General features: G+C 30.5%; 9 protein-coding genes and 2 pseudogenes across 11 annotated transcripts, besides 1 other annotated feature; 6 read left to right on the forward strand and 5 right to left on the reverse strand.

Annotated features, from left to right (window-relative positions):
- Nucleotides 1-26: 26 nt before the first annotated feature.
- TVAGG3_0603320 (histone acetyltransferase protein) lies at nucleotides 27-1,321 on the reverse strand (the record flags this gene model as incomplete). The annotated part of the gene is made up of 1 exon (XM_001317567.2): nucleotides 158-1,321. The coding sequence occupies one exon, from the start codon at nucleotides 1,319-1,321 to the stop codon at nucleotides 158-160; it is 1,164 nt and encodes a 387-aa protein (XP_001317602.1).
- Nucleotides 1,322-1,607: 286 nt separating this feature from the next.
- TVAGG3_0603330 (armadillo (ARM) repeat-containing protein family) lies at nucleotides 1,608-3,067 on the reverse strand (the record flags this gene model as incomplete). Its single annotated transcript, XM_001317568.1, has 1 exon — nucleotides 1,756-2,853. The coding sequence occupies one exon, from the start codon at nucleotides 2,851-2,853 to the stop codon at nucleotides 1,756-1,758; it is 1,098 nt and encodes a 365-aa protein (XP_001317603.1).
- Nucleotides 3,068-3,407: 340 nt separating this feature from the next.
- Nucleotides 3,408-4,154, reverse strand: TVAGG3_0603340 (acetylation-dependent protein binding; the record flags this gene model as incomplete). Its single annotated transcript, XM_001317569.1, has 1 exon — nucleotides 3,493-4,152. One exon carries the CDS (start codon nucleotides 4,150-4,152, stop codon nucleotides 3,493-3,495), a length of 660 nt encoding a protein of 219 aa, XP_001317604.1.
- A 148-nt stretch (nucleotides 4,155-4,302) lies between these two features.
- TVAGG3_0603350 (protein of unknown function, DUF3228) lies at nucleotides 4,303-4,908 on the forward strand (the record flags this gene model as incomplete). Its single annotated transcript, XM_001317570.1, has 1 exon — nucleotides 4,303-4,908. The coding sequence occupies one exon, from the start codon at nucleotides 4,303-4,305 to the stop codon at nucleotides 4,906-4,908; it is 606 nt and encodes a 201-aa protein (XP_001317605.1).
- A 409-nt stretch (nucleotides 4,909-5,317) lies between these two features.
- Nucleotides 5,318-6,777, reverse strand: TVAGG3_0603360 (uncharacterized protein; the record flags this gene model as incomplete). The annotated part of the gene is made up of 1 exon (XM_001317571.1): nucleotides 5,360-6,760. One exon carries the CDS (start codon nucleotides 6,758-6,760, stop codon nucleotides 5,360-5,362), a length of 1,401 nt encoding a protein of 466 aa, XP_001317606.1.
- Nucleotides 6,778-6,885: 108 nt separating this feature from the next.
- Nucleotides 6,886-7,416, forward strand: TVAGG3_0603370 (COP9 signalosome complex subunit 7/dendritic cell protein GA17 family; the record flags this gene model as incomplete). The annotated part of the gene is made up of 1 exon (XM_001317572.1): nucleotides 6,976-7,359. One exon carries the CDS (start codon nucleotides 6,976-6,978, stop codon nucleotides 7,357-7,359), a length of 384 nt encoding a protein of 127 aa, XP_001317607.1.
- Nucleotides 7,417-12,403: 4,987 nt separating this feature from the next.
- On the reverse strand, nucleotides 12,404-14,176 carry TVAGG3_0603380 (ankyrin repeat and SOCS box-containing protein 4 family; the record flags this gene model as incomplete). Its single annotated transcript, XM_001317573.1, has 1 exon — nucleotides 12,404-14,176. One exon carries the CDS (start codon nucleotides 14,174-14,176, stop codon nucleotides 12,404-12,406), a length of 1,773 nt encoding a protein of 590 aa, XP_001317608.1.
- A 1,348-nt stretch (nucleotides 14,177-15,524) lies between these two features.
- On the forward strand, nucleotides 15,525-15,760 carry TVAGG3_0603390 (annotated as a pseudogene). Its single transcript has one exon. A coding segment is annotated over exon 1 (236 nt).
- Nucleotides 15,761-17,836: 2,076 nt separating this feature from the next.
- Nucleotides 17,837-24,770: part of a mobile genetic element that runs on past the window's edge.
- Nucleotides 19,504-19,930, forward strand: TVAGG3_0603410 (uncharacterized protein; the record flags this gene model as incomplete). The annotated part of the gene is made up of 1 exon (XM_051239813.1): nucleotides 19,504-19,930. A coding segment is annotated over one exon (427 nt), but the record flags the coding sequence as incomplete, so codon positions are not given.
- Nucleotides 21,460-23,138, forward strand: TVAGG3_0603420 (annotated as a pseudogene). Its single transcript has one exon. A coding segment is annotated over exon 1 (1,679 nt).
- Nucleotides 23,408-24,070, forward strand: TVAGG3_0603430 (uncharacterized protein; the record flags this gene model as incomplete). Its single annotated transcript, XM_051239814.1, has 1 exon — nucleotides 23,408-24,070. The coding sequence occupies one exon, from the start codon at nucleotides 23,408-23,410 to the stop codon at nucleotides 24,068-24,070; it is 663 nt and encodes a 220-aa protein (XP_051097638.1).

Below are 24,770 nucleotides of genomic sequence, written 5' to 3' on the forward strand. Positions count from 1 at the left end.
TATTTTAACCAAACCTATGCGTTAGGCATTTTTGTGATGTTCTTTAACACGTCGATGGGGTCATCTAAATTAACTAGAAATTCATGTGATTATAAAAAAATGAAGATTATATTTTGATTAATAATATAAATTAACACTTTATAAAAAATATGAAAGCCTAATGTTGATCATCATCACCAGGGAGCCAGATTAAGAATTGAGGATTAATTTTATTTCTGCATTTTGAAGCATCAAAATTTTTCAGAGCATTATTCAAAGCATTTCGAGTTATATTTAGTTCATATTCACCCTTGACCTTAACAGCAAGTCCAATTTGCTTCAAAGCAATGATTACATCATCGTTTTGAATTGATGTTAAAGTTGATAAGTTTTCTACGCTTTTGATTTCATCTCTATGATCTCTTAATGTTTCTAGTATTGTATCATGCCAGTATGCACGATAAGCCTTTCGACCAAGATCTGATAGTGGTCTCTCTGGTCCACCAACCTTAAATTGGCGCTTAGCAATTTCATATGATAAAGATATTAATATTCTGCCGTATCCTTTCTTCTGATATGGCGGTAATGTTGTGATACAAGCAAGAATATTGTTTTGTGAAGCTGTTTCGCGAGAATAGTATGCAGCAACATGAGCTCCATCGTCATCACATTCGCAAAGAACGTAGAAAACGAAGCCATCAACGTCATATGTAAGAGTTTTATGGTCCAAAAATAATTTTGAGAGTAAACAAAGGCATTGACATGGAATTTTTTGACGCCAACCTTTTAATTCGTAAATGGATATGTTACCTTCGCGATATATTTCTTTACCTGGTGGAGTTTTTTCATTTGTTTCCTGAATATGCTTGTCTAGTTGTTCTTTTGTTGCAAAATAGCTAAAGCAATGTTCGCAAATGTAAAAATGATCCATGTTATAGAAAGGATGAGGGTATGGCGAAAAATACCAAGTTTTTATGGTATATTTACCTAAAGTAATTGTATCAATATTGCGTATTTTGGTAACTTCTCCATGTAATTTTTCAAATAATATGTATTCTTTTGTTTGTAATTCATCTTCTGAATCAGAATCCTCAATTTGATTCCGTTGAAATCTCGAAAGTATATGTTCTTCAAGTTTTCCTTGCCCATCTGGATTATATTTTAGTTTTGATACATCAATCCAGTGGTCTAAGCGTTTGTCTTGTTTAATATAATGAATGTAAGCTTCTTTGTTTGACTTCCTAAAGCCAAGAACAACTGCATCGACTTCTTGTTTGAGCTCATCTGAATAAACCAAGACAACATCGTTTTCTTGAAGAGTGTGTTCAGATTCCTCAGACATAAATAAAAATAAATGCTTCAATTTTCTTCGCTCATATTTGATATACAATGTATTTTATATAATTTAAAAAATTATCACATAATTGGCCGTTAATATTAAAAATAAAATGAACAAATAGTCGAATTAAAGATTCAATGCATTTTCAGTCCAATACTGCATATCATATGACTGTATACTAGCTTGGAATGATCTTGACTACTGAATTGAAAATTTATACAGTTTATTAATACTTGATATGCAATAAATACAAAAAACATACAAAATTGTTGTATGAGATATATAAGAAACTTCAGTTCATAGTTAAGAAATATAATATTTATGAGCAAACATCTATAATTCAGAAAACAAATAACAAAAATAAATAAAACATTGGAATATTCACAAATAAAGAAGCGGATTTATCATTACATGTAAATGTGAATAATACTATATCATTAATTTTGGCGAGTTAACTTAATTTTAACTTGATTGAGTAAATCATCAGGAATAATGGAATCTGTCTCTACTTCTTCAAATAATTCAAGTATGGAATCCATTGGCAAGAAATTAAGTTGTTCATCTGATAAAACTAAAATGAAATTAATTAAAGCACGAACTGCTTTAATTTTAGCATCAGCGCGAACGCTAGATTCGAACATAAACACATCAAGAACATTCTGAACGAAATTTGTCTCAAGAAGTTCATTTGATAAAAATTGTGATCTTTGTGATATTATTTCCATTAATTCCCAAGCTTTTACGGTTGCTTCTCCCGAATCATGCAATAATTCATCTAAATGATTTACTACATCAATGATTATTGATGTAGTCATGTAATCTGTTTTTTCTATTAGCCAAATTAATATAGTTATTGCAGGTATAAACGCAGATTGTTGAGAAGCATCAGCTAATGTGACTAATATTTGGCCAATCAATGCAGAATCATGAACAAAAACTTCAATTCCATCATGATAAATTTCCAAAACGATTTGAACTGTTGAATATACTCTCATCATGTTGACTCCATTTAATGTTGCCCATAATAAATAATCGTATAAGAAATTTTCTGGAAATTCAACTGCATTATGAAAATCCTTAATAAGAATGTACATGTATTCAACAGAACTGTTGTATGTCGCTTTGTCATTAACATTCTTTGTCATTTCAATCAAATCAACCATTCTATTTAGAGAAAGTGCGAAAATTTCATATGAAACAAAAAATAAATTATATATGAACGTGAGCGATGGTATAATAAGCCTAGGAAACCTATTGGGAATATCAAATGCAAGATCTATGAATTGCTGATCAACATAACGAAATATTTCTTTAAAACTACTTAAATAAACTGTCATATTATAAAGAAGTTTGAGAGTTTTACCAGCAATTCCTTCATCTGGAAAACTCAAGCAAATAAATGCTTTTTCAAAGAATTGTTCATTAAATAGTGTTATTTCGTCTTCTAGTAATGATTCAGCGTCAGAATCTATATATTTAGTAAGCATCGATATCAAATCAGTAATTTCTTGCAGATTTTCTACTGGAGTGTTCATATAATTTTCGAAAATATTCAAAAATTCGGTTTTTTTATTTGCTTCTGCTTCGTCATCGTGGTGAGTTTTAACATTTATATCAAAACCTGTATTGTTATAGTGATCTCGCAGCTCATCTATTTTTTCTTCTGAATGAAAAATCTCTGCAGGTTTCATTATTGTCACTTTTTTAATAAAACTATGGAAACATGTTATATAAAAAAATGCATATAAGTTCATTTATACTTATTATTAACGATCAAATGAGTGATAATTAAATAATTGTACTCGTATATATTCTAGTTCAAAATCCACATGATCTGAAGCTTATTGAATGTTGAATAAAACCAGCCAAAACTTTGTCATGATAAAAAAAAGTTTTTGATGTCAAAACTATAAAGACCAAGTTATTTATGAGTAGGTACTTTTATGTAATCTAATTTATTAGAAATATATCTCAACAATCATTAAAATGTATTAGAATTTTAATTCTTTCCCAAAATATATGGTGATTAAAGGTTTCTTGTTTTCAAGAAACAAGATGTGTATAACATATGGATTTCCAGGAATGTAAAAATAAGATAAACAAAAAAACGTTAAATAATAAATCAAGGAGATAAAATTTATCACAAATACATAAAGCAGACATAAGAATATACTCTACTCGGGATAGCGCAAGCCTTGCTTTTCTAAAGCTGTTCGCATATAGTTCTTAAGAGCCTCGGCTGTTTCAGCGTTGAGCTCGTTTATATTAACATTAACATCCTGTGTGCTACAGTCAATATCTGGCTGAAGTTCGTTTACAATTCTAATCATTTCACGATGATCTTCGTCTTTCTTTATCATATCACTAGCCTGTAAGAAATTATACATTTCACGTTCACTCATGCCAGATTTGCTTGGCTTGATTGGTCTTGCTTTGCCTATTGATGGAATATTTTGTGTGATAGTTTCTGGGGGTTGAGTCATTACATTTGTTAGAAGACCACGGACTTTATAAACTACATTACACCATTGTGGAAGTTCGGAAATGTCATATTTGTTCCTGAGCTTTCCAAGAATTTTTCTACATTCTGATGCGATTTTTGAGGAAACATCATCACCATTACGTTTAACTAATTCTGCCCAAACAGTTTCTAAATCGTTGAAAACAGATGCAAGATTTTGGTACTTATCTTGTTTCAATTTCTGTTTAATAGTATCCAAATCAATTGCTGAGCCATTTCCAGCTGGTATCTTTCGCAACGAAGTTGTTATTGGATGCTTGTAAAGCTCATTAATAATTTCATCGGCAATCAATTTGTGTTGACTGTTCATCATTCAGAGCCTGACACTTTTTTGTTTTTTAGAAAAAAAAAATATGGTATCGATTTTTAATTATATTTAGGATTTCCTCCTTAATTAAAAGCTATTTTTTATGAAAATAGGGAAATTTAAGAAATTCGCGAAATGTTGATGGAAAAGTGACAAATGTCGATTGTATTAGACGAATTTTGTTATAGACACTGGGATAATCCAAAGTATCACGGTGCTCGTATTACAACCATGACAAAGGATGAATTTATTGAACATGTTCGTAAATATATCGCTGAGAACGGTGGATTTGACAAATGCTCTGTCGAAGGATATGCACCATTCTGCAGACACATATTTATTCCAAATCCAACTGATGCTTGCGTTGATGCTGTTAAAATTACTCCAGAAATCGAACCCCTTATTAAAAGTGGTTATTGTGCACGTCGTGATGATGAATTACCAGTATTATGTCGTTGGGTATGCGCTCAGGATATTCCTGGTGGCATTCCAAAGGCCAATGTTCTTGATTTAATTTTTTATAATCATGAACAGCTTGTTGCAGAGGCCAAAGATATGAATCTCCAATTACAGCCTGGAGACTGGGACTGGGGACTTATCTCTATTAAAGGCCAGGATAAACCAGGAGAAATTCCAATGCAGCCTATCACTGCAATGAGAAATGCACTTGGAAGACAATATGGTGGATCTTCTGTACCAATCGATGAGGCCAAATACCGTGCTTCCGCAGAATATTGGAACAAATACGTTTCTGTTCAATAAAACTCAACTATATACCATTAAATACCATATTTCTACACATATTTAATCAAACTAAATCAATAGTATTTCGGATGTTTGTAGGTTCATGTGAAATTTTTTTTATTCCTTGATTAATGTTTATCAGGAAAAAATCTACCAATATGAGTAGTATGTGTCTGATATCCAACACATATAAAGTATACTATTTGTACTACTATTCCTATAAATTTCAGACTGTTCTGTTGAAATTAAGTTCGTTATTATTTGCATTTAAAAATTTTTGGTTGTTTTTGAAATAAATAGCATATATGTAAGCTACATTAAAAAACTAAGGTATTTGTACATTGAAGCTGATATACAATTAAAATTTACTAAATTCGATAATTTGATAAATAAGAATCAAACAAAATTATTTAGTTTAATAAAACAAGATGAATATATGAAACAATATTAAATTAAAATTATAAAAAAATTAAATTCTAAGAATTAATGCGCCGAGAAGAGTCAAAATAACACCAATAATAAGAGTAACGCGTGTATTTCTTTGTTCTGTAAACAATTTCTCTCTTAAAATGTCGAATTTGCTCTGAATCTTATTATGAGCATTGTAAACGTTATCCAGTGTTGTAGCAGCTGTTTCTACCCTCTTTGCTGCTATCTTTGACTCTTCGACTATATCTTTTAATTGTCTTGACATATCTGCGATACGATTTTCAATTAAATCAACTCTAGCACTCATATCCAAGCATCTATCATTGCATTCGTTGCACATACCTTCTATCCTTGAGTTGAGCCACTCAATCTTCGTGGCTGGGTCTGGAAGACCGTTAATTGCGCTATTTATTTCATTTCGAACTTGTTCAGCGAGAGGATCCTGTTCTTGTCTACTTATTGGCTGTATGATTGGGAAATCTGGTTCATGGATGATGTTTATGTTGATACCGGCCATCTTAAAAATAGGTAATTGTTCAAGTTTTTGCATATTTGAAGTAATCATTAATTTTCTGAGAGTTTTTATGTCGCAGCAGCCTACTTGTATCTTAACAGACTCTTGGAATCTTTGTACAGCATTGTTATAGCCATTTTGGTCGTCTAATGAGGCAACAGAGAAATTTAAATTATTAAAACATTCTCTTGTGATACGCAGAGCGTTGTAGAGTACAGTAAATGGTGATTCGGCTTCAATAGTGCCTGGAACTGTATTTCGAATGAATATAATCTCATGAGATTTAAGTAATGGTTCGTATAAAGCTCCAAAACAAAATTGATGGTCTAGAACGATATTTCCTAGTACTTGTATTCCGAGAGAGATGCAGAAAAAGTTTAGTGAATAGGATACTCTCTTAAATATAGCTATCAAAGCATTGTTAAGATCTCCGTAAGTTCCGTATATTTGGTGCAATTTGTTTTCCCATGACTTCATCATATCGTTTTGATAGAAGCTTGCTGGTGATAAATTTGGAACCACGCCTAAATAGTGCATTGCTGCAATTTGATGAAATCGAATTTTATCATTTAGCCAGTCTCCTGACTTAATAACAACTGCCTTATCGACTTTATCCATGACATCGAATGTTGCCTGAGATATATGTATAATATTTCCGTGTTGTGATGGAGTAATTAAAAATCCAAGTGAATCAAAATCAGGAATACCATGAGTAAATTGGATTGGATACATTATACATTCTTTTCCTGGACAGGCTAAGGCAACACAATAAGTAGAAAATCCAGAATTATCTAATCTCCGAAGAAAAGTAAAGAGTTTATATCCACTTACTTGGATTGGATCACCACTAACTTGAACTGCATCTTGGAAAAGTGTATTTCCGCCTCCACCAAGAAATTCGGGGAGAAGATAAATCGAGGAACTCATTATTTTTTTGGTTTATCACAAGATTATTTTCCTTTATCTATATAAACAATTCTTCAAAATGCTATTTAAAAAAAAAAACTGGTAATTTACAAGTCAGAAAAAGTGTCATATTTATGTCAAATACTTCCGCATCTCTTATTCTTAACAATAAAGATATATGGTTTACGGATATCTATATCAAGGACTTCCCCGAAAATTCTCCAGAGAGAAAATTGATGGAAATTTTTGCTTATGGAACTTTAAATGATTACGAAACAATCCGTAAAGATCTCCCTAAAGAATATCAATTCGAATCAGATAGTATTGCATTAAATAAGCTAAAATCTCTTACAATCCTCTCAATAATGCAAGATAAAATAGAATATTCATTTAACCAGTTAAAAGAAGATCTAGGTATTGATAACACAATTTCAGCCGAAGATTTGATTACTGATTTAATGAGTGCAGGGCTCTATACTGGTAAAATTGATGAATTAAACGGGACATTCACTTGTGAACGTGTTGCTTCAAGATGCGTGCCTAATAATCAAGAAAATATTTCAGAAATTATTAATGATCTTAAAGAATTTCAGTCAAAAATAAAGAATGTTATTCAATAATTTAATTTCACCTTATTACAACTCGTGTTATATGCTAAACATCTCTAATATCCAAAAATATTACTTTTTTCTTGTTTGGAAATTCCAATTAAAATATTAATATTTTTATATACCCTATATTTCCAACTCTTGGAAAATTTTCATGACCCAGGGTCCTAAAATGGGTATTTTCCTCACACAGACACCGTGGTTTTTTGAGCCGGGAAATAAATAGCGCAGACAGTTTCTACATATAGAGACATGCTTATACTTAGAGTTTGACGGGAATCTAAAGTGATTTTTTTCTGCATCGCGAAATCTAACGCAATCTCAAAATCATGAAGAAACTGCGAATCGGAGCGCAATTTTTAATATGTTAATATATAAAGGTACCCCTACTACTGCAAATGCTTCAAATGAAAATCTAAGAAATCAGATTAATTTGATCACATTAGTATAGTATTGGTCAAACCAAAAACTCATATGTTGATATATAGCCTATGGATATTCATATTATCTACTTTTCATTGAATTACATAAGATTTAATAATCTCATAAATATTCTTTTTAATTTTCCGAATTCCGTGTGCATTTAGATTGCCCATACCTGTATATAATAATTCTAGAATGGTTTGGTTAGATATTAAGTTTTTTAGATTAATATTTTAACATTTTGATAAAACAAGCATTTGTTCCATTTTAGAATCGCCATTGAACTCTGGTTTGACTAACATGATGTTGTATGATCAAATAAATTCTAACTTCATGAGATAAATTTTGAAATTAGAAAATGCGATATCTGACTCAAATATTTATATGAACACATTTAACATTCAATGATAAACTAAAGTACTATACAGCAGATTCGATTTGGCTTATATTTTATATAATCAACAAATAATCCTAAAAATTGTGCTATTCACGTTGCTCAAAGATGTATTGAACATTTCCTACTTGTTATTGATAAAATTAGATATAGATTCTAATGTAAATCGATATTTTGAAAATTCATATATATTTTGTCTTGGTTTGGCATTTGATCGTGTTGAAACCGGAATTGCAATATATATCATCTAAATATATAACTATCAAAATATGAGCTATAGATTTTTAAATTATTCTCCTGAATATGAGTGACTAACATAATTATATTGAATTGAGTAGTAAGAATCATAAATATTAGAATCTGACGATAATTTATTATAACTTTATATAGGAACAAGATTATAAATGATGATGAAAATAAAGATTAAATTTAAATCTGAAAATTTGAAAACATTAAGTGTATATGATAGTATTACAAAATCAAATTTTATGTGGAAGAGGAAATAGAGGAATTAGAAGTAATATGAGAAAATAATAAGATATAAAAACAAGATTCTATTAAATGAGTTAATTGATAGAAAGGAATAACAGTGTGAATGTAGTAAATGAATGTTTCATGATGTATTATTGAAATCTTAAGTTTTGTTAAGAAATAATAAGGGAATCAAATTTTGTATTAGGAAGTTTGACCGACAAGGTGTATTGTGCACTCTTGTCGGTCTGCATGTCTCATTCCGGGAGACATTGTCACTGCATGTCTCCCAGAATGAGACAATCTTCCGCATTCATAACTTGAATGCGGAAGTTTGACCGACAAACGTGTATTGTGCACTCTTGTCGGTCAAAGTTTTGCAACCACATTCTGATTGCAGAAGATTGTCTCATTCTGGGAGACATGCAGTGACAATGTCTCCCGGAATGAGACATGCAGACCGACAAGAGTGTATTGTGCACTCTTGTCGGTCGAAGTTTTGCAATCGCGTTGTGATTACAAAAGATTGTGCTATTCCTGCATATTTTCTACGAGCCTGCTTCATAAAATTGAATCCTTCTATCCAAATTAAATGCGATTTCGCTAATCTTTCATCTAAAATCACTAATCAGAAGCATATTGCAAGTTAACTTGAACCGGCATGTTCCTCCTATCCTGTCTTTCAGTTCTTTCTATCAGCCATGGTTCACAAGGAGGAGAGCTTTGCGCACAATCAGACATAAGATTGCGGCAGAGGAACCGGGAAGAGAGCAGCTTGAAGCGGTAAGATGTCCGAATGCTGTCTCCCAGGTGTATCTGTCAGGCAAAGTTCACAAGGAGGAGAGCTTTGCGCACAATCAAACAGAAGATTGCGGCAGAGGAACCGGAAGAGAGCAGCTTGAAGCGGTAAGCTGTTTTCAAGTCTTTAGTTAACAAACTTTAACAAAAGACATCTAAAAAATTTGAAATAATTACAAAATAATGCCGTCAGGTAATGCGCACCTAAGGGAGGTGTTTTGCGGGAGCTGGGGGGTATCTTGGTGAGTACTCAGGAGGCCAAGAAGGGCACCCCAACCGACATTTTGCTGACGCATTGTGTAAGCAACCATTCTGATAACCGCTCAAACCGTCGGGACAAAATAATTTATGAAATTATAAGTTATCTTTCTAATACATATTTTTGGAAGGGCGTAAGAGACGCCAACTTAAATATATTATTAAATATGAGAAAATCACTCAACAAAAAAACAATTCTTTCAAAAAGTTTAAAATTTATCTTTCTAATACATATTTTTGGAAGGGCGTAAGATACGCCAACTTAAATATATTATTAAATATGAGAAAATCGCTCAACAAAAAAACAATTCTTTCAAAAAGTTTGACATTGATCTTTCTAATACATATCCTATGGAAGAAGTTTACATTCACAAAATAAAAACCAGTTCAAAATCTTATTACTCCTTGAATTAAAATCATTTAATTTCAAATCCATTTCAAATCCTTAAATCTGTATTAAAATCATTTTGCCAACAACCAACACAATACAAATTACATTTCCATATATCTTCTTGTCCATTTTAATTTTTTATCTCATTTTATTTAATTTTATTTAAAGCATATAGACATCGAGATCCTTTACACATAGTTATATAAAAGTCAAATACATAATAAATTCTTAATTCTAGAGATATCTCAAAATCTCAATTTTTTAATTTAAAATACCTTTCATTTTTCACAGTACTATCACAACAAACAAGCCATTTACTAATTAACACATATAAGAAAAATATCAAATTACAAAACAACTTTCAATATCATTCGCATCGAATTCTATTTTTTCATAATTATCAACTACATGTTATTATATAATATATGTCGGCGCATATTCCACTCTATACAAGTGTCAGACACACTCACACAAAGCTGTGAGATTCATACCTCTATCAGTAGGACTTCTCAAATCAAGAACACATATGTTTCACTATTGCACATCTGTGTAGGATCTAATTAACCCTTTGGACTGGTACTTCAAAATTTGATAATTTGATAATTTCATGTGATATCATCATTTGCCTTTAAAACAACTGTGCGTTAAACTAGACACGTTTCTCTATCATAATACAAAATATCAAAGTTTGGGAGACTCCCAAAGTGTCTGAAACTGATCATAAGGGTGAAAAACCGTTTTCCATAAATACAACATATTTTTCATGCTTTTTATACTCTCCAAATATTCATATTCAATAACTATCAACTTTCCAACCAATATTCTGATTACTTACTTTTTTACCAAAATCAGGATAGGTAGGAACAAATATATCAACATTTTGTATTTCATGCTCAATAACTCTATTCTCTTAAATACATATTGACTCTAAACTCTTTTGAAATATAATTCTTCAGAATGGCGAACTGTTTTCCAGGAGAGCTATTTTAGAAATTGGGAAATGCTTAACAATATGTATTTAATTTGGTGTTTTTGTAAAAATAAATAGCAGAATTGTAAGAATTTAAGTTGTGTGTATGTATTCAAATTTCCAGAACTTTTTATGTATAAATTGTGAATAATTTTTAAATAAAAATCACGAAATAACTTGTTTTTAATTAATTTAAACTGCATTCCCAAAGATGGATATAATCAAAAATCAAAATAGCAGGAGAATTCTATATCATATTCACATGTTACTTTATTGTTGTTATCTGCTGCATAATCAAGAGCAGTTTTTCCATCATTATCTTTTTCATTGACATCTGCGCCATGTGAAATAAGAAGTTCTGCGATTTCATTGTAATTATTTTTTGATGCATAATGAAGAGCGTTTTTTCCAAATTTATCTTTTTCATTGATATTTGCTCCTTGTGAAATAAGAAATTTAGCTGTTTCTATTCTATTAGCATAGACAGCATTATGAAGAGCGGTTCTTTCATATTTATCTTTTTCATTGATATTTATACCATGTAAAATAAGAAGTTTGGCTGTTCGTTTACTATCTTTATCTGCAGCAATATGAAGAGCTGTTTGCCCATAATTATCTTTTTCATTGATATTTATACCATGTAAAATAAGAAGTTTGGCTGTTCGTTTACTATCTTTATCTGCAGCAATATGAAGAGCTGTTTGCCCATAATTATCTTTTTCATTGATATTTATACCATGTAAAATAAGAAATTTGGCTGTTCGTTTACTATCTTTATCTGCAGCAATATGAAGAGCTGTTTGCCCATAATTATCTTTTTCATTGATATTTATACCATGTAAAATAAGAAGTTTGGCTGTTCGTTTACTATCTTTATCTGCAGCAATATGAAGAGCTGTTTGCCCATAATTATCTTTTTCATTGATATTTATACCATGTAAAATAAGAAGTTTGGCTGTTCGTTTACTATCTTTATCTGCAGCAATATGAAGAGCTGTTTGCCCATAATTATCTTTTTCATTGATATTTATACCATGTAAAATAAGAAGTTTGGCTGTTCGTTTACTATCTTTATCTGCAGCAATATGAAGAGCTGTTTGCCCATAATTATCTTTTTCATTGATATTTATACCATGTAAAATAAGAAGTTCAGCTGTTCGTTTACTATCTTTATCTGCAGCAATATGAAGAGCGGTTTTTCCAAATTTATCTTTTTCATTGATATTTATACCATATGAAATAAGAAGTTCGACTGTTCGTTTACTATTACCATATGCTGCATAATGAAGTGCAGTTCTTTCATATTTATCTTTTTCATTGATATTTGCACAATGTGAAATAAGAAGTTTGACTATTTCTTTAATATTATTATTGGATGCTTCATGAAGAGCAGTTTTTCCATAATTATCTTTTTCATTGATATTTGCGCCATGTGAAATAAGACGTTCTGCGATTTCTTTATAATTATTTTTTGACGCATAATGAAGAGCTGTTTTTCCATAATTATCTTTTTCATTGATATTTGCACCATGTGAAATAAGACGTTCTGCGATTTCTTTATAATTATTTTTTGACGCATAATGAAGAGCGGTTTTCCATAATTATCTTTTTCATTGATATTTGCGCCATGTGAAATAAGATGTTCTGCGATTTCTTTATAATTATTTTTTGACGCATAATGAAGAGCAGTTTTTCCATAATTATCTTTTTCATTGATATTTGCACCATGTGAAATAAGACGTTCTGCGATTTCTTTATAATTATTTTTTGACGCATAATGAAGAGCTGTTTTTCCATAATTATCTTTTTCATTGATATTTGCACCATGTGAAATAAGATGTTCTGCGATTTCTTTACTATTATAAAGTGCTGCAATACATAGAGCGGTTTGACCATCATTATCTTTTTCATTGATATTTGCGCCATGTGAAATAAGAAGTTTGGCTGTTTCTTTACTATTATAAAGTGCTGCATTATGAAGAGCTGTTTGACCACCATTATTTTTTTCATTGATATTTATACCATGTGAAATAAGAAGTTCAGCTGTTTCTTTACTATTGTGCATTGCTGCAAAATGAAGAGCTGTTTGACCACCATTATTTTTTTCATTGATATTTATACCATGTGAAATAAGAAATTTAGTTGCTTCTATACTATCATTAGAGGCTGAATAATGAAGAGCTGTTTGCCCATTGTTATTTTTTGCATTAATATCAACACCATGTAAAAGGAAATATTCGCAAAGGGATGCAATATCAAACATCGATGAATAAAGAAAACATTCGTTAAAATCATTAGTTTGATCGAAATAAACTAAAAATGATTCAAGATTATTATAATCTATGCAATATTTTACATTGATCTCTATATTGTATTCATTCATCAAGAATGTAACAAAATCAATGTTGTGTGAAATAATTGCATATTCCATGCAATCTTTATTTGGTTTTTGATATTTCAAACATTCACTCATGATCTCTGGATTTCCTCCTAAAAATGAAAATTCTAGACATTTTTGAGTTATTTCTGAGCTAAATTTAGTTCTTAAGAACTTGAAACAATCAACTGCTCCGTAGTAACAGCATAATTCAAGTAATGAATATCCCCAGAGATTATTCGGATATAATCTGCTTTCAAGCCTTTGATTTTTATTAAATCCTTCTCTTTCTGTGAATAAGATGAATCTTTCTATGTCATTATGCATAATTGCTCTGTAAATTGTATTTTCTTTATGAATATCCAAATAATCTGAGTTAATTTTTTCGAATTCATCGAATTTGTCTAAATTAATTCCATATTCTTTATAAAACAAGAAGCTTGAAATATGATGAACATTATCGACCTCTTTGACATTATAGTCATCAAATATGAGTTTTGCAAGAGATAAATATGACTTTGTATAGCGATTATTATATGGAATGATATTTAAAATGTCTTTTATAATTTTGTTAGGTAGATATTTCCTTGAATCAATCAATTCTGTTTTGATAATTTTGTATATCTTGTTTAATTCTTCTTCTTTGTCAGTTTTCAGCTGATATAATGCATTGTATGAATCGATGTAGTATTTGAACTTACTTCGCAGTTCGACATATTCACTTTGGTGAACGTCTTGATCAGACATTAATAATTTTTAAAATGAGCAAATTTGTATATTAACATATAAAATATCTTTGATATTCATTAAGAGATAATAAATCATTTTGCGTAAATAAGAGTTCTTATCGTTTTTCAAAGTAGTAGATGAGTGCGGGTTGTGTGACTTTTTTTGTTACATCTATATATAGACGATGCATTAAAATATATTTATTTATAAATCATTAAAAAATTAACATTAATTTTAAAATAATTTATTATTTTATCTTTTATAAAAGAAGCTATATATAGATGATGTCAGATATTCCGCGATTAATTAAACATTGTTTAAATCCTGAATGGGTTAAACTTCAATTTAAAAATGAAGATTGTGAATTATTAAATGAATATGAAAGCCAAAATAAGCTAATGAGGTATAAATATAATGATAAAGAATATTTAATTTCATGGAATCAATGGAGTCATAATCAAAGACCTCATAAACGAGAAGAAGAAATGGAAATAATGAAATGGAAATCATTGATGACATTAAAGAGGATGGAATTCCTAAATTTTGTAGAAAAACCTTTAGAACTAAGTTAGGAGCATATAAACGTAGAGTATTAAATCCTGAATATCTTAAACATCAATTTAAAAAGGAAGACTGTGAATTATTAAACGTTAATGATTATGAAAATGCTAAATCAAAACTGAGATATAAATATATTGGAAGTGATGAAAGATGTAAAGATAAAGATAAAGTTTATTCAGTTTCATATAATAACTGGCACACGTTAGGGATAAGAAACATTTAGGAGATTATGGTAAAAGTTCTGAATTCTTTAAATCTAGTATGTATGAGAGAGTAAAAGAAATTAGATATAATTATTTTCATGAATGAAAATAAACTACCATAATGAAATAAAAAAATAAACTTTAAAAAACTAATGATTATTTGAATTTATGAAATCAATAATTTGATTCATTCGCTCTTCAATAATTTCTATTCTTTTTGTTAAATCATCTATTTTCATTAATGAGGTGATTCTTGATTGAGGAATAGATTTCAAACTAACCACTCCTTTTATTTTTGAAATTTTGAATCCATGACCCTCTGGGTCTTGGACTCTGTCCTCAACTTTAAACATTTTATTCAATTTACACGTTGTCAATTCTTCAAATAATTTTTTATTGTTAGCATAATAGTCATTAAATTCTTCAACAGATGAAAAAATTTTTATTTCAGTGATGGGTTTAACAACCTTTATTTTTTGTTGAACATTTTCACTTTCTTCCTCCTCTGTTTCATTTATTTTTAAAATTGGTTTCATTTATGATTAAATAAAAATTAGAATATAAGTGATGAAATATATTTTTTAATTAATATTAAATCAGAAATGGCGGCAGGATTCTTTAAAAAATTATGGGAAGGAATTAAGAAAGCAGCAAGATGGGTTCATCAGAAAGTAATAAAACCCATTGCAAACTTTTTGGCACCAGTAGCGAAAACGGCAGGAACTATCATAGGTGGAGTATTAGGTGCTAAAGCAGGTAATCCAGCAATGGGAGCACAAGCAGGTAACGCAGTTGGTGGAATTGCTGAAGGAATACTAATAAAATAGGAGGAAAGTAGTGGAAAAAAAATATTATTATTTATCTCAATATCGGTTGTAGTCGACGATAAACTTTATCTCCTTTATTTAATACTTCCCTTACCGAACATTAGGTGCTATTTGTTCTGCAACGTCACTAATTGCTTCTTTATTCTTAAATATCCAATTTGCTCCCTTCTTCATTGTTTCCCAAACTTTATGCGCTCCTCTTTTTACTTTATCCCATAACTTTTTAAAGAATCCTGCAGCCATAGTTGATTATTTCATTAAAATTAAAAATTCATTTCATCTTTTAATTTTGATTTTTTATTTATTAATAAATGACGACTAACTATTTGGTGCCAAACACTAAACCGATTAATGGAAATGTATTCATTCATTCGAAAAGATAAATGAAATATTCGCAAAGAATGACGGTAGAAGATATTATAGAACTTGAAAGTTCATGCTATGACTCTGATGCTCCATATTTTGATGATAAACAAACTCATTTAAGAATTACAAATCCGGCTCATGATGTGAACCAATTAGGTGACACATATATTAAACGCAAAGTTAAAGCAACTCTAGTTTCAAATAAAGCTTTCACATGTGATGCCGCTTTTAAATGCATGCGTTTATTCGTTGGTTACAAATCATCAAATCAAAGCTTTAAACAATTAGAAGTAGAAACCGAAAGAGGTGATGCCGGTTATCTTCAAATGGATTGCGCCGTGAATCTTTCGCATTTGCAACATATAAACCAAAATCAGAAAGGAAAGTTTAAAAAGTTTGTTCATTCGTTATATAATAATGTTCAAAAATATGATAAACTCAGTATGTGGTAAATATATTGACCCTTCAAAGTTTTCAAGAAAGCAAATGAAGAAGTTGATGTCACTTTTGATATGATTATTCCGGTAAATGATTGTTAGCATTTCAGGCGTTTGATGATTATCCTAAATCATTTGGTGATATCATTCTTAAATATTATGTTTTCAGGGATATTAGTATTTTGTCAGGTTGACCCGTTAAGAGTTGCTGATTTACAAAATTACGTTTATGAAAAGATAACTGATGAAAATTATGAAAAGATTATGAATCATGTTTATAAATATGATCGCAAATTCCAACAAATCGGACTTCCTGCTAAATTAATTACAAACTTAGCCGCTACAACTGCTGACGCAACAGTTGAAGACGTTATTATTTCATGCACAAAGATGGAAGTTTTAGAGGATAAATGCATTACACCAGGATACGGTTTAATTGAAGAATCAGTTAAAGCAATACCACGTTTATTCAGTAAGGAAGATCCATTCATGATTCCAGCTCAACATATTGACGTTCGTTCACTAAATGGAGGTTGCATCACTCCTGAAGGTATTAGCTCAGATTTCTCATACGCTCTTCATAATGTTACAGATGTTGTGTTAACATTTCCAAAGAATGCAATGCAAAGAACAGTTTTAGAAATCCAATGCTTCGAGGTCTTCAGGTCACTATAGATTCCAGAAACTTCCCGATCAAGCGATGACCACAGTGGGTGATATATTCTTTACACGTATGCTTCAAGCTTCTGATTTAGATGGAGTGAATGAATGCACGGAAGAATACGAGGACTCATTAACTAGACCACTGAATGATGATGATGGCGCGCCATTAGCTAGAACATGGAAAGACCAAACTTCATTTCTTATGCACTATTCCAGTTCAACGTGATGGAGCGGGTATATTCTTTGATGGATTAAAACTTTCAACTCACAGTTACACAGTACAGTGAAAGCTTATCCAATCATTCAGGTGTAAATGACACTTACTGTTCAAAGGTGACAAATCCTCCTCAGGTTTGGTTTACTAGGACTACATATTGGAATGGACACCGGATGAAGGTTTGAAATATTCCAACAGGTACACCACCACAGTATAGAAGTTCATATGATGAAATATTGATGAATAGAAATGTTAAATTATAAATTTATTTTTGATTAAATGGATTTAAATTCATCCCCCCTTATGAAGAATTAGCAGGAGTATATAATACATACGTAGATGATATGATTAATGAAGCATTGAGTGATAATAGAAATGCTCTATCTAAGGAAAAATTAATGAAATCCATATTCTGAGGTTACTTAAATTCAATCACTGCAGCAATTGGTAAACAAAATAAAGGCAAAACATTAACGATATTAAAACAAATTATCATTATTGCTAACACTTCCCCCCATTCACATGTGTTAATTTATATCAGCCGTTCAGGTTCACCTTCAGATGATACATTTGAATCTTTAAAGCATTTAATCAAAATTCCAATTATTTATTTATCACAAGAAGAAGCAGAAGATTATTTAAAAAACTTTTAATGTATAAAGAATTATATAATACAATCAAGAAGCAAGGATTAGAGGATAAAATTATTGATAAACAACGGGATGAATTATTTGAAACACTTTATATTTCAAATTTTGATAGAGAATTTTTGCATTCACTCATTTTTATAGATGATGCGGTGAAATCAAAACTAATAACAAATGAGAAATCATATTTTAATCAATTATTAACTCAATGTCGACACATTCAGTGTTCATTCTTCATGGCTGTTCAATACTTCAAAGCATTAAGCACAAGCATTAAATCAAATCTATCAACCCTTTTCATTTTCAGTGGTTTTAGTCGTCAACAGTTGAACGTTATGCTTTATCAAGTGAATTTACCAATGAGCATTAATGAACTTTACACAATATCAGCAATTAGGTGAACATGGAAAAATAATAGTTGATTTAAATAAAGGAGGTGTTAAATTTGATTAACTTTTTATAATTAATTTTTATTTTTTATTTATTAATTAAACATGACAGAAATAGCAAATCTTCTACAGGTTCCATTAAACAAGGGACAAACAAAAAGGGTGCATATAATAGACCATGAAAGTTCCTGATGGAATGAAAGAATTAGTTCATATTGTTGCTGGTCTTCAAAAAGATGTTAAACAAATGAGAAACGTTTTAACATTACCAGAAGCTCAAGCATATGCCAAACGTCATGGTCCAAATTGGGAAGCACATGAAGCAGACATTACGGGTCCAAATGGAAAACCTGATGGTATAAATGAAGTTTTCGTTACTGATGGTCAAGGAAATATTAAAGTCATAAATGGTTATAAATTAACTATGTCTGATTATCCTAAACGTAAAGCATATAATGTTCATTATCCTATGCAATTTGATGAAAATGGAAAAGCTGTTAAACAATACATTGGAGAAGGTGAACATGGTCCAATTAATTCATACCGTCATAATCCATATTCTTATTTCAATGCAGAATTAAATGCTATTGAAGAGGGACCGGATGGATTACCACGATATTCTAACCAGTTTGATGGTCAATATGCAAATATTAGACCTGAAATTTCAGCTAAGAAATTCTTTAAAGTTTCTTTATTCGATCCAGTTTTCGCAAATGTTAAAGATGAACTTAAACAGCAATTCCAACCAATTATAGTAGCAAGAATTGCATCAGGTGCTTTATCTCAAGCATTCAAAGATTTAATTAAGAAACCATTTTATCAGCAACGAGGTTTAACTTATGATTTAGTTAAGGAATCAGATAAAAGAAAATTTGAGAAATCAGATGATTATAAGAATGCAATTAATGAATATATTAGGTCTTTTAATTACGATAATGAAGCAATAAATCATATTCAAGAACAAATACAGGGAATAATAGATTCAAAAGTTCCGACAAAATAAAAGTTTAAATATATTTTTTTATTCGATTATAAATGAGAAGACGTTTCACTAATCAAAAGAACACTAACGCAAAAGCAGAGATTACGGTTGGTTATAACGTAAATGATGATAAATCACGAATTATTCAAAATGTTAAAGTTAATGTTAGCCCTGAATTAACAAGGTCGGCAACTCAACCAAATTTATTAACTCGTGACTTACCGAAGAATGAGGAGAATGAAGAAAACCATGAGAATGGAGACCCAATCATTTTATCTGAACCCGGTAAAGAACCTGTTGAAATTCCCACTTATCCAACATACCCCCCACCTCTTTCATCAAACATCGAGAACCCAGGAATCTACGATTCCAGTCGCAATGCGCCATATAAAATAGACATTAATTCTGAATTAATGAAAATTTACCGTGATATAATAACTGATAATTATGATTCAATAATAAATTTAATTGACCAATCTGGTTTAATTATTTTACCTTATGAATCATTAATTCACATTATCGCCATTCTTTGTGATGTTCAAGATTCAGACGTTAAGATTCAATTTTTCATAGATGATGAGGTTTCATGCTGCGGAACAGTTGCAAAAAATAAATCCTATAAAGGATATTAGCACAATTAAGATATCAAAGAATGGAACAACAACTGAACTTCATTTAACATATAATGATATTTATAATAAAATAGTTGATGAATATAAAATATCACTTGAAAAATTCTTTGTTAAGGCTATTTAATATTCAAGCATTAACATTATTGAATAATAATCCTTTGAATCATAATCAATAATAATTGACCTTTCACCAGTTTCTATCGTTTGTTTTATTTCTTTTTGTTCCCCACTATCTGGATCGGTCATTGTAATTGTTTTTGTTATAGTATCTGCTTTATCTTTAACTTCAATCTTTTTTCCATCGGGATATTTAAACCAAAATTCCAAAAATTCGATATTGTCAATCTGTTCATATTTTAATCTATCAATTACATTTTTAATACCATCTGAAAATCTTATGAAATGGTCATTATATGGGTTTGATTGAACTAATTTGAATGAAGTGAAATATAACCTGATGATGAATATGACATCGACTCGTATTTCTGAAAACACTAAAATTTATAACATGAATGAATTTCTTATTCGTTGAATTTATGAATTCTTGAGGTAATCTTATTCTAGTTTTATTTATCACTGGAAAATAACGCTTTACCATATTTTTAATCGTAATAAAAATGTCAATTATCAATATTATTTCGAATAATAACTGTGAATTAAATTTAACAGTTAGCGGAATTTATAATGTTACTCTCGTTTCTGTGAGTGGTAAATTTAATCCCATTCTTTTAGACCCTTCAGATTATATATCATTTATTAAAGATGACCATGAGCCGCATAGCGGCGGGTCGTAGACCTAAAAACGTATGATATGTATATAAATAATGTGATAGCGAAATGGGATATTAACATGATTTAAGTTATTTAAATGAATCATTTATCGTATGGTATGAAGAAAATTTTAAATCAAAACCTGATAAACTTTTTGAACTTGATGAAATAAATAACCTTATTAAATTCCCGCTGAAAATTAAATTTTGTACTCCTCATCTTCGTTCATTGTTGGGGATATTAAATTTTGAAAAAGATGTTGGGGATGTTTTGTATTCCGACACTGGTTCCAATTTCATTTTAATCAAATGTGATAAAGTTAATACCCCAATGAGATTTTCACATCAAACATTAGACCCTAACTCTTACCCATCAATACAAAACATTTTATCCATCAACTTAAACACATTTTCTTTATCATATCCGTTTCAATTATCTGGGAATTCATTTATTCTTCATTCAAAAGATTTATCAAATATTAAATTTAGAATAACTGACCTATTTGATTGTGATTTAGAATTCATGAATGAAATATTATGGCAATTTCAAATAGAAAAAATAGCTGATGAGATAACGGATTAAATATTTATTTTTAAATCATAATAAATGATTCAACAACAGCAACTACAACAACTTAAGGCGCAGACCATTACATACGCCATATATGCATATAATTCAAAGACGGCAGAACAAACACAAAGGTTGAAATATGGAGATTTGGAGATAGTATTGAAAAATGACCATTTCGAATTCGTTTGCAAAGGTGGTGCAGTGATATCAAATATAAAAGAAATTTTATTTATGAATTCAAAAATTAAAGGAATAACGGATGATATAACATCAATTCCACCAGAAGAACAGAGATATTACGCATTAAATGCATTTCCTAAAGTTTTGAAGATTGGAAGATTTAATTTAAATGAGGAATTCATAGAAGGTTTCCTAAATGACATAATGAAGAAGGCAGATAAGGAATATGTGGTTAGTGAGTTAGAGAAGAAAGCAGATAAGGGACTTGTGGCTAGTGAGTTAATGAAGAAAGCAAATTTGGTTTATGTTGATGAAAAAGATAATGAAATTAAAGAAATGGTTGAATGGTATCATGAACGGACATCGAAGATTCTTAAAACTAAAGCCGATACAGGATGGGTTTCAGGATGTTTAGACCTTAAAGCGGATAAAACATATGTTAACGATGAGTTAAATAAGAAAGCAGATAAGGAATATGTTAACGATGAGTTAATGAAAAAGGCGGATAAAACATATGTTAACGAAATATACCAAAGTTTGATAGGAACAAAAAATATTGAAACTATTGTTGGTGACTTTTCCGTCTATGAAGAAAATAAATATTTTAGATGGCAATTGGTACAATCCTTAAGAAATGGTATACGGTATAAACTCATTCCGAAAAATAACAATGAAATGTATGTAAGCTATAAAAAGAATGATGGTACACAAGTTAAAGTTCCATTAGACAACAACTGCTACTTAAACTTATATGGAGACGAACAAAAGAAATATTTAAGAGTTTATGAAATGACAGATATGACATCGCCTAACCCAGCTCCAGCACCATACTATTATGACTATGGTGTTGACGCACGTGTAGACCCAAAAAAGCTAACATTATATTTAGATTATTATAGATATAAAAGATATAATGCAATAGAAAAAACGAGAATAGTATATTATTATGAAGATGACAGAAATAAATATTATAGTCAAGATTTTACCTACCCTGAAAACATAAGATTATATTATAAAAAATATTCTGACACAAACCAGAAGAAACCTGAAATAGTTACACTATATCTTAAGTTCAAAAGAGACAATCCTATAATATCTCATATGTTTGATTTAATGAACCAGTAGGTTCTATTTATACATCTATGGATGCAAGAGGTCCTCAAGTAATGTTTGGTGTTGGTGCATGGGAACAAATAGTCGACAGGTTTTTGTATTGTGCAAACTCTTCAAAGGAAACAGGTGGAAGTAAAACGATTTCAGGTGAAAATTTACCTGCACACAGTCACTACATAGATTTAAGTACATCTCAAGCGGGTTGGCATAAGCATAGATATTGGGATTGGTCAGGAATGACAAAAGGTAAAGGATATGATGTTAAAGACGACGTTAAGTTTGCTATAAATTGTTACTGGGATGACACTCAGGGAGAAGGAAACCATACACATTTCGTTTCAGGATATACACAAACAACGGGACAAAGTAAAGAATACATGCCACCTTACATGACAGTTTACGCATGGTATAGAGTTCAATGAACACACTTAACCCAAAGGTCTGGGCTTACCGATGAACTAAATATATTTTATGTCTGTAATTAATTAGGTAATGGTTTTGGGTTATTCAATAATTGTTTATTGAGTTTTGGATGAAAGAATACGGTCGAGCCAAAAGTGGCTCAACCTCAAAACGAGCATTTTATGAGCTTATTAATGGTGTTATGAATGAATTCAGTCCAAAAATAATTAATTTCATTAGTTTTAAAATTATTTTTATTTATTTTTTTATTTTGTATGTAAGAACAGAAATGTCAGTCGAAGCAAAAACATTCACGAACAAATCAAATGGCGAAACATTCACAAAAGGCACTTATAACGGTATTGAAGTCTTACGTAGAGACAAGGATAGTTACATTAATGCAACAAAGATGTGTCAGCAGTTTAGGAAAGACTTTAGAAAGCTGTTGGAAAATAAGTCCTGGGAAGAGTATTATAAGGCATTTTGTGAAGAATATAGCAACCGCCGGAATTCCGACGGTTGGTTTTTATATAAAATTCATGCGGGAATTCCTGATGAAATCAAACAGGTTAGAGGAACGTATGTAGACCCAAGACTTATAAACTATATAGCAATGTGGGCTTCTCCAAAATATTGCATAGCAGTTGGAAAAATTATGGACTCCATAGACAAGAAAGTTCATGAGAAATTAGATGAAGAAGAACTCGAAGATACAGTAGAGAATGCTAAACATTTGTTTGAAGAAGAAGTTGGAAAAATGTGTGAAAAACAATTAGAACATGAACGTGAGATATGTTATGGTTATAGAGATTCTCCATTCGAACTAGACCAATGGGAACAAGAAGATTTAAAGAGAGAATTTAGAGAATATGAAATCGCTAAGATAGCATTTGAAGCTGCAGAAAAGAAGTTAAAAGTTTGGGGTCGTTTTGTACAAAAATATTGTGAGTAAATGAACCATTTATTTTTATCATAAACGACCAGAAATAAATGTTTACGTTAATGGTTACGTTAATGTTTACGTTAATGGTTACGTTAATGGTTACGTTAATGGTTACGTTAATGGTTACGTTAATGGTTACGTTAATGGTTTCGGGTTATTCGATAATTAATTATTTTTAAAGAACCGAAGGTGCTACCATGCTACCATGTGCTACCAGGTCATTTAACTTCTCTGAAAAAGTGTGACAACATGACATTTTGACAACACAGTGGGTTATTCGATAATTAATTATTTTTAAAGAACCGAAGGTGCTACCATGCTACCATGTGCTACCAGGTCATTTAACTTCTCTGAAAAAGTGTGACAACATGACATTTTGACAACACAGTGGGTTATTCGATAATTAATTATTTTTAAAGAACCGAAGGTGCTACCATGCTACCATGTGCTACCAGGTCATTTAACTTCTCTGAAAAAGTGTGACAACATGACATTTTGACAACACAGTGGGTTATTCGATAATTAATTATTTTTAAAGAACCGAAGGTGCTACCATGCTACCATGTGCTACCAGGTCATTTAACTTCTCTGAAAAAGTGTGACAACATGACATTTTGACAACACAGTGGGTTATTCGATAATTAATTATTTTTAAAGAACCGAAGGTGCTACCATGCTACCATGTGCTACCAGGTCATTTAACTTCTCT

The sequence above is a fragment of the Trichomonas vaginalis genome, chromosome II, assembly GCF_026262505.1.
Source record: "Trichomonas vaginalis G3 chromosome II, whole genome shotgun sequence".
Classification (NCBI taxonomy): Eukaryota; Parabasalia; order Trichomonadida; family Trichomonadidae; genus Trichomonas; species Trichomonas vaginalis.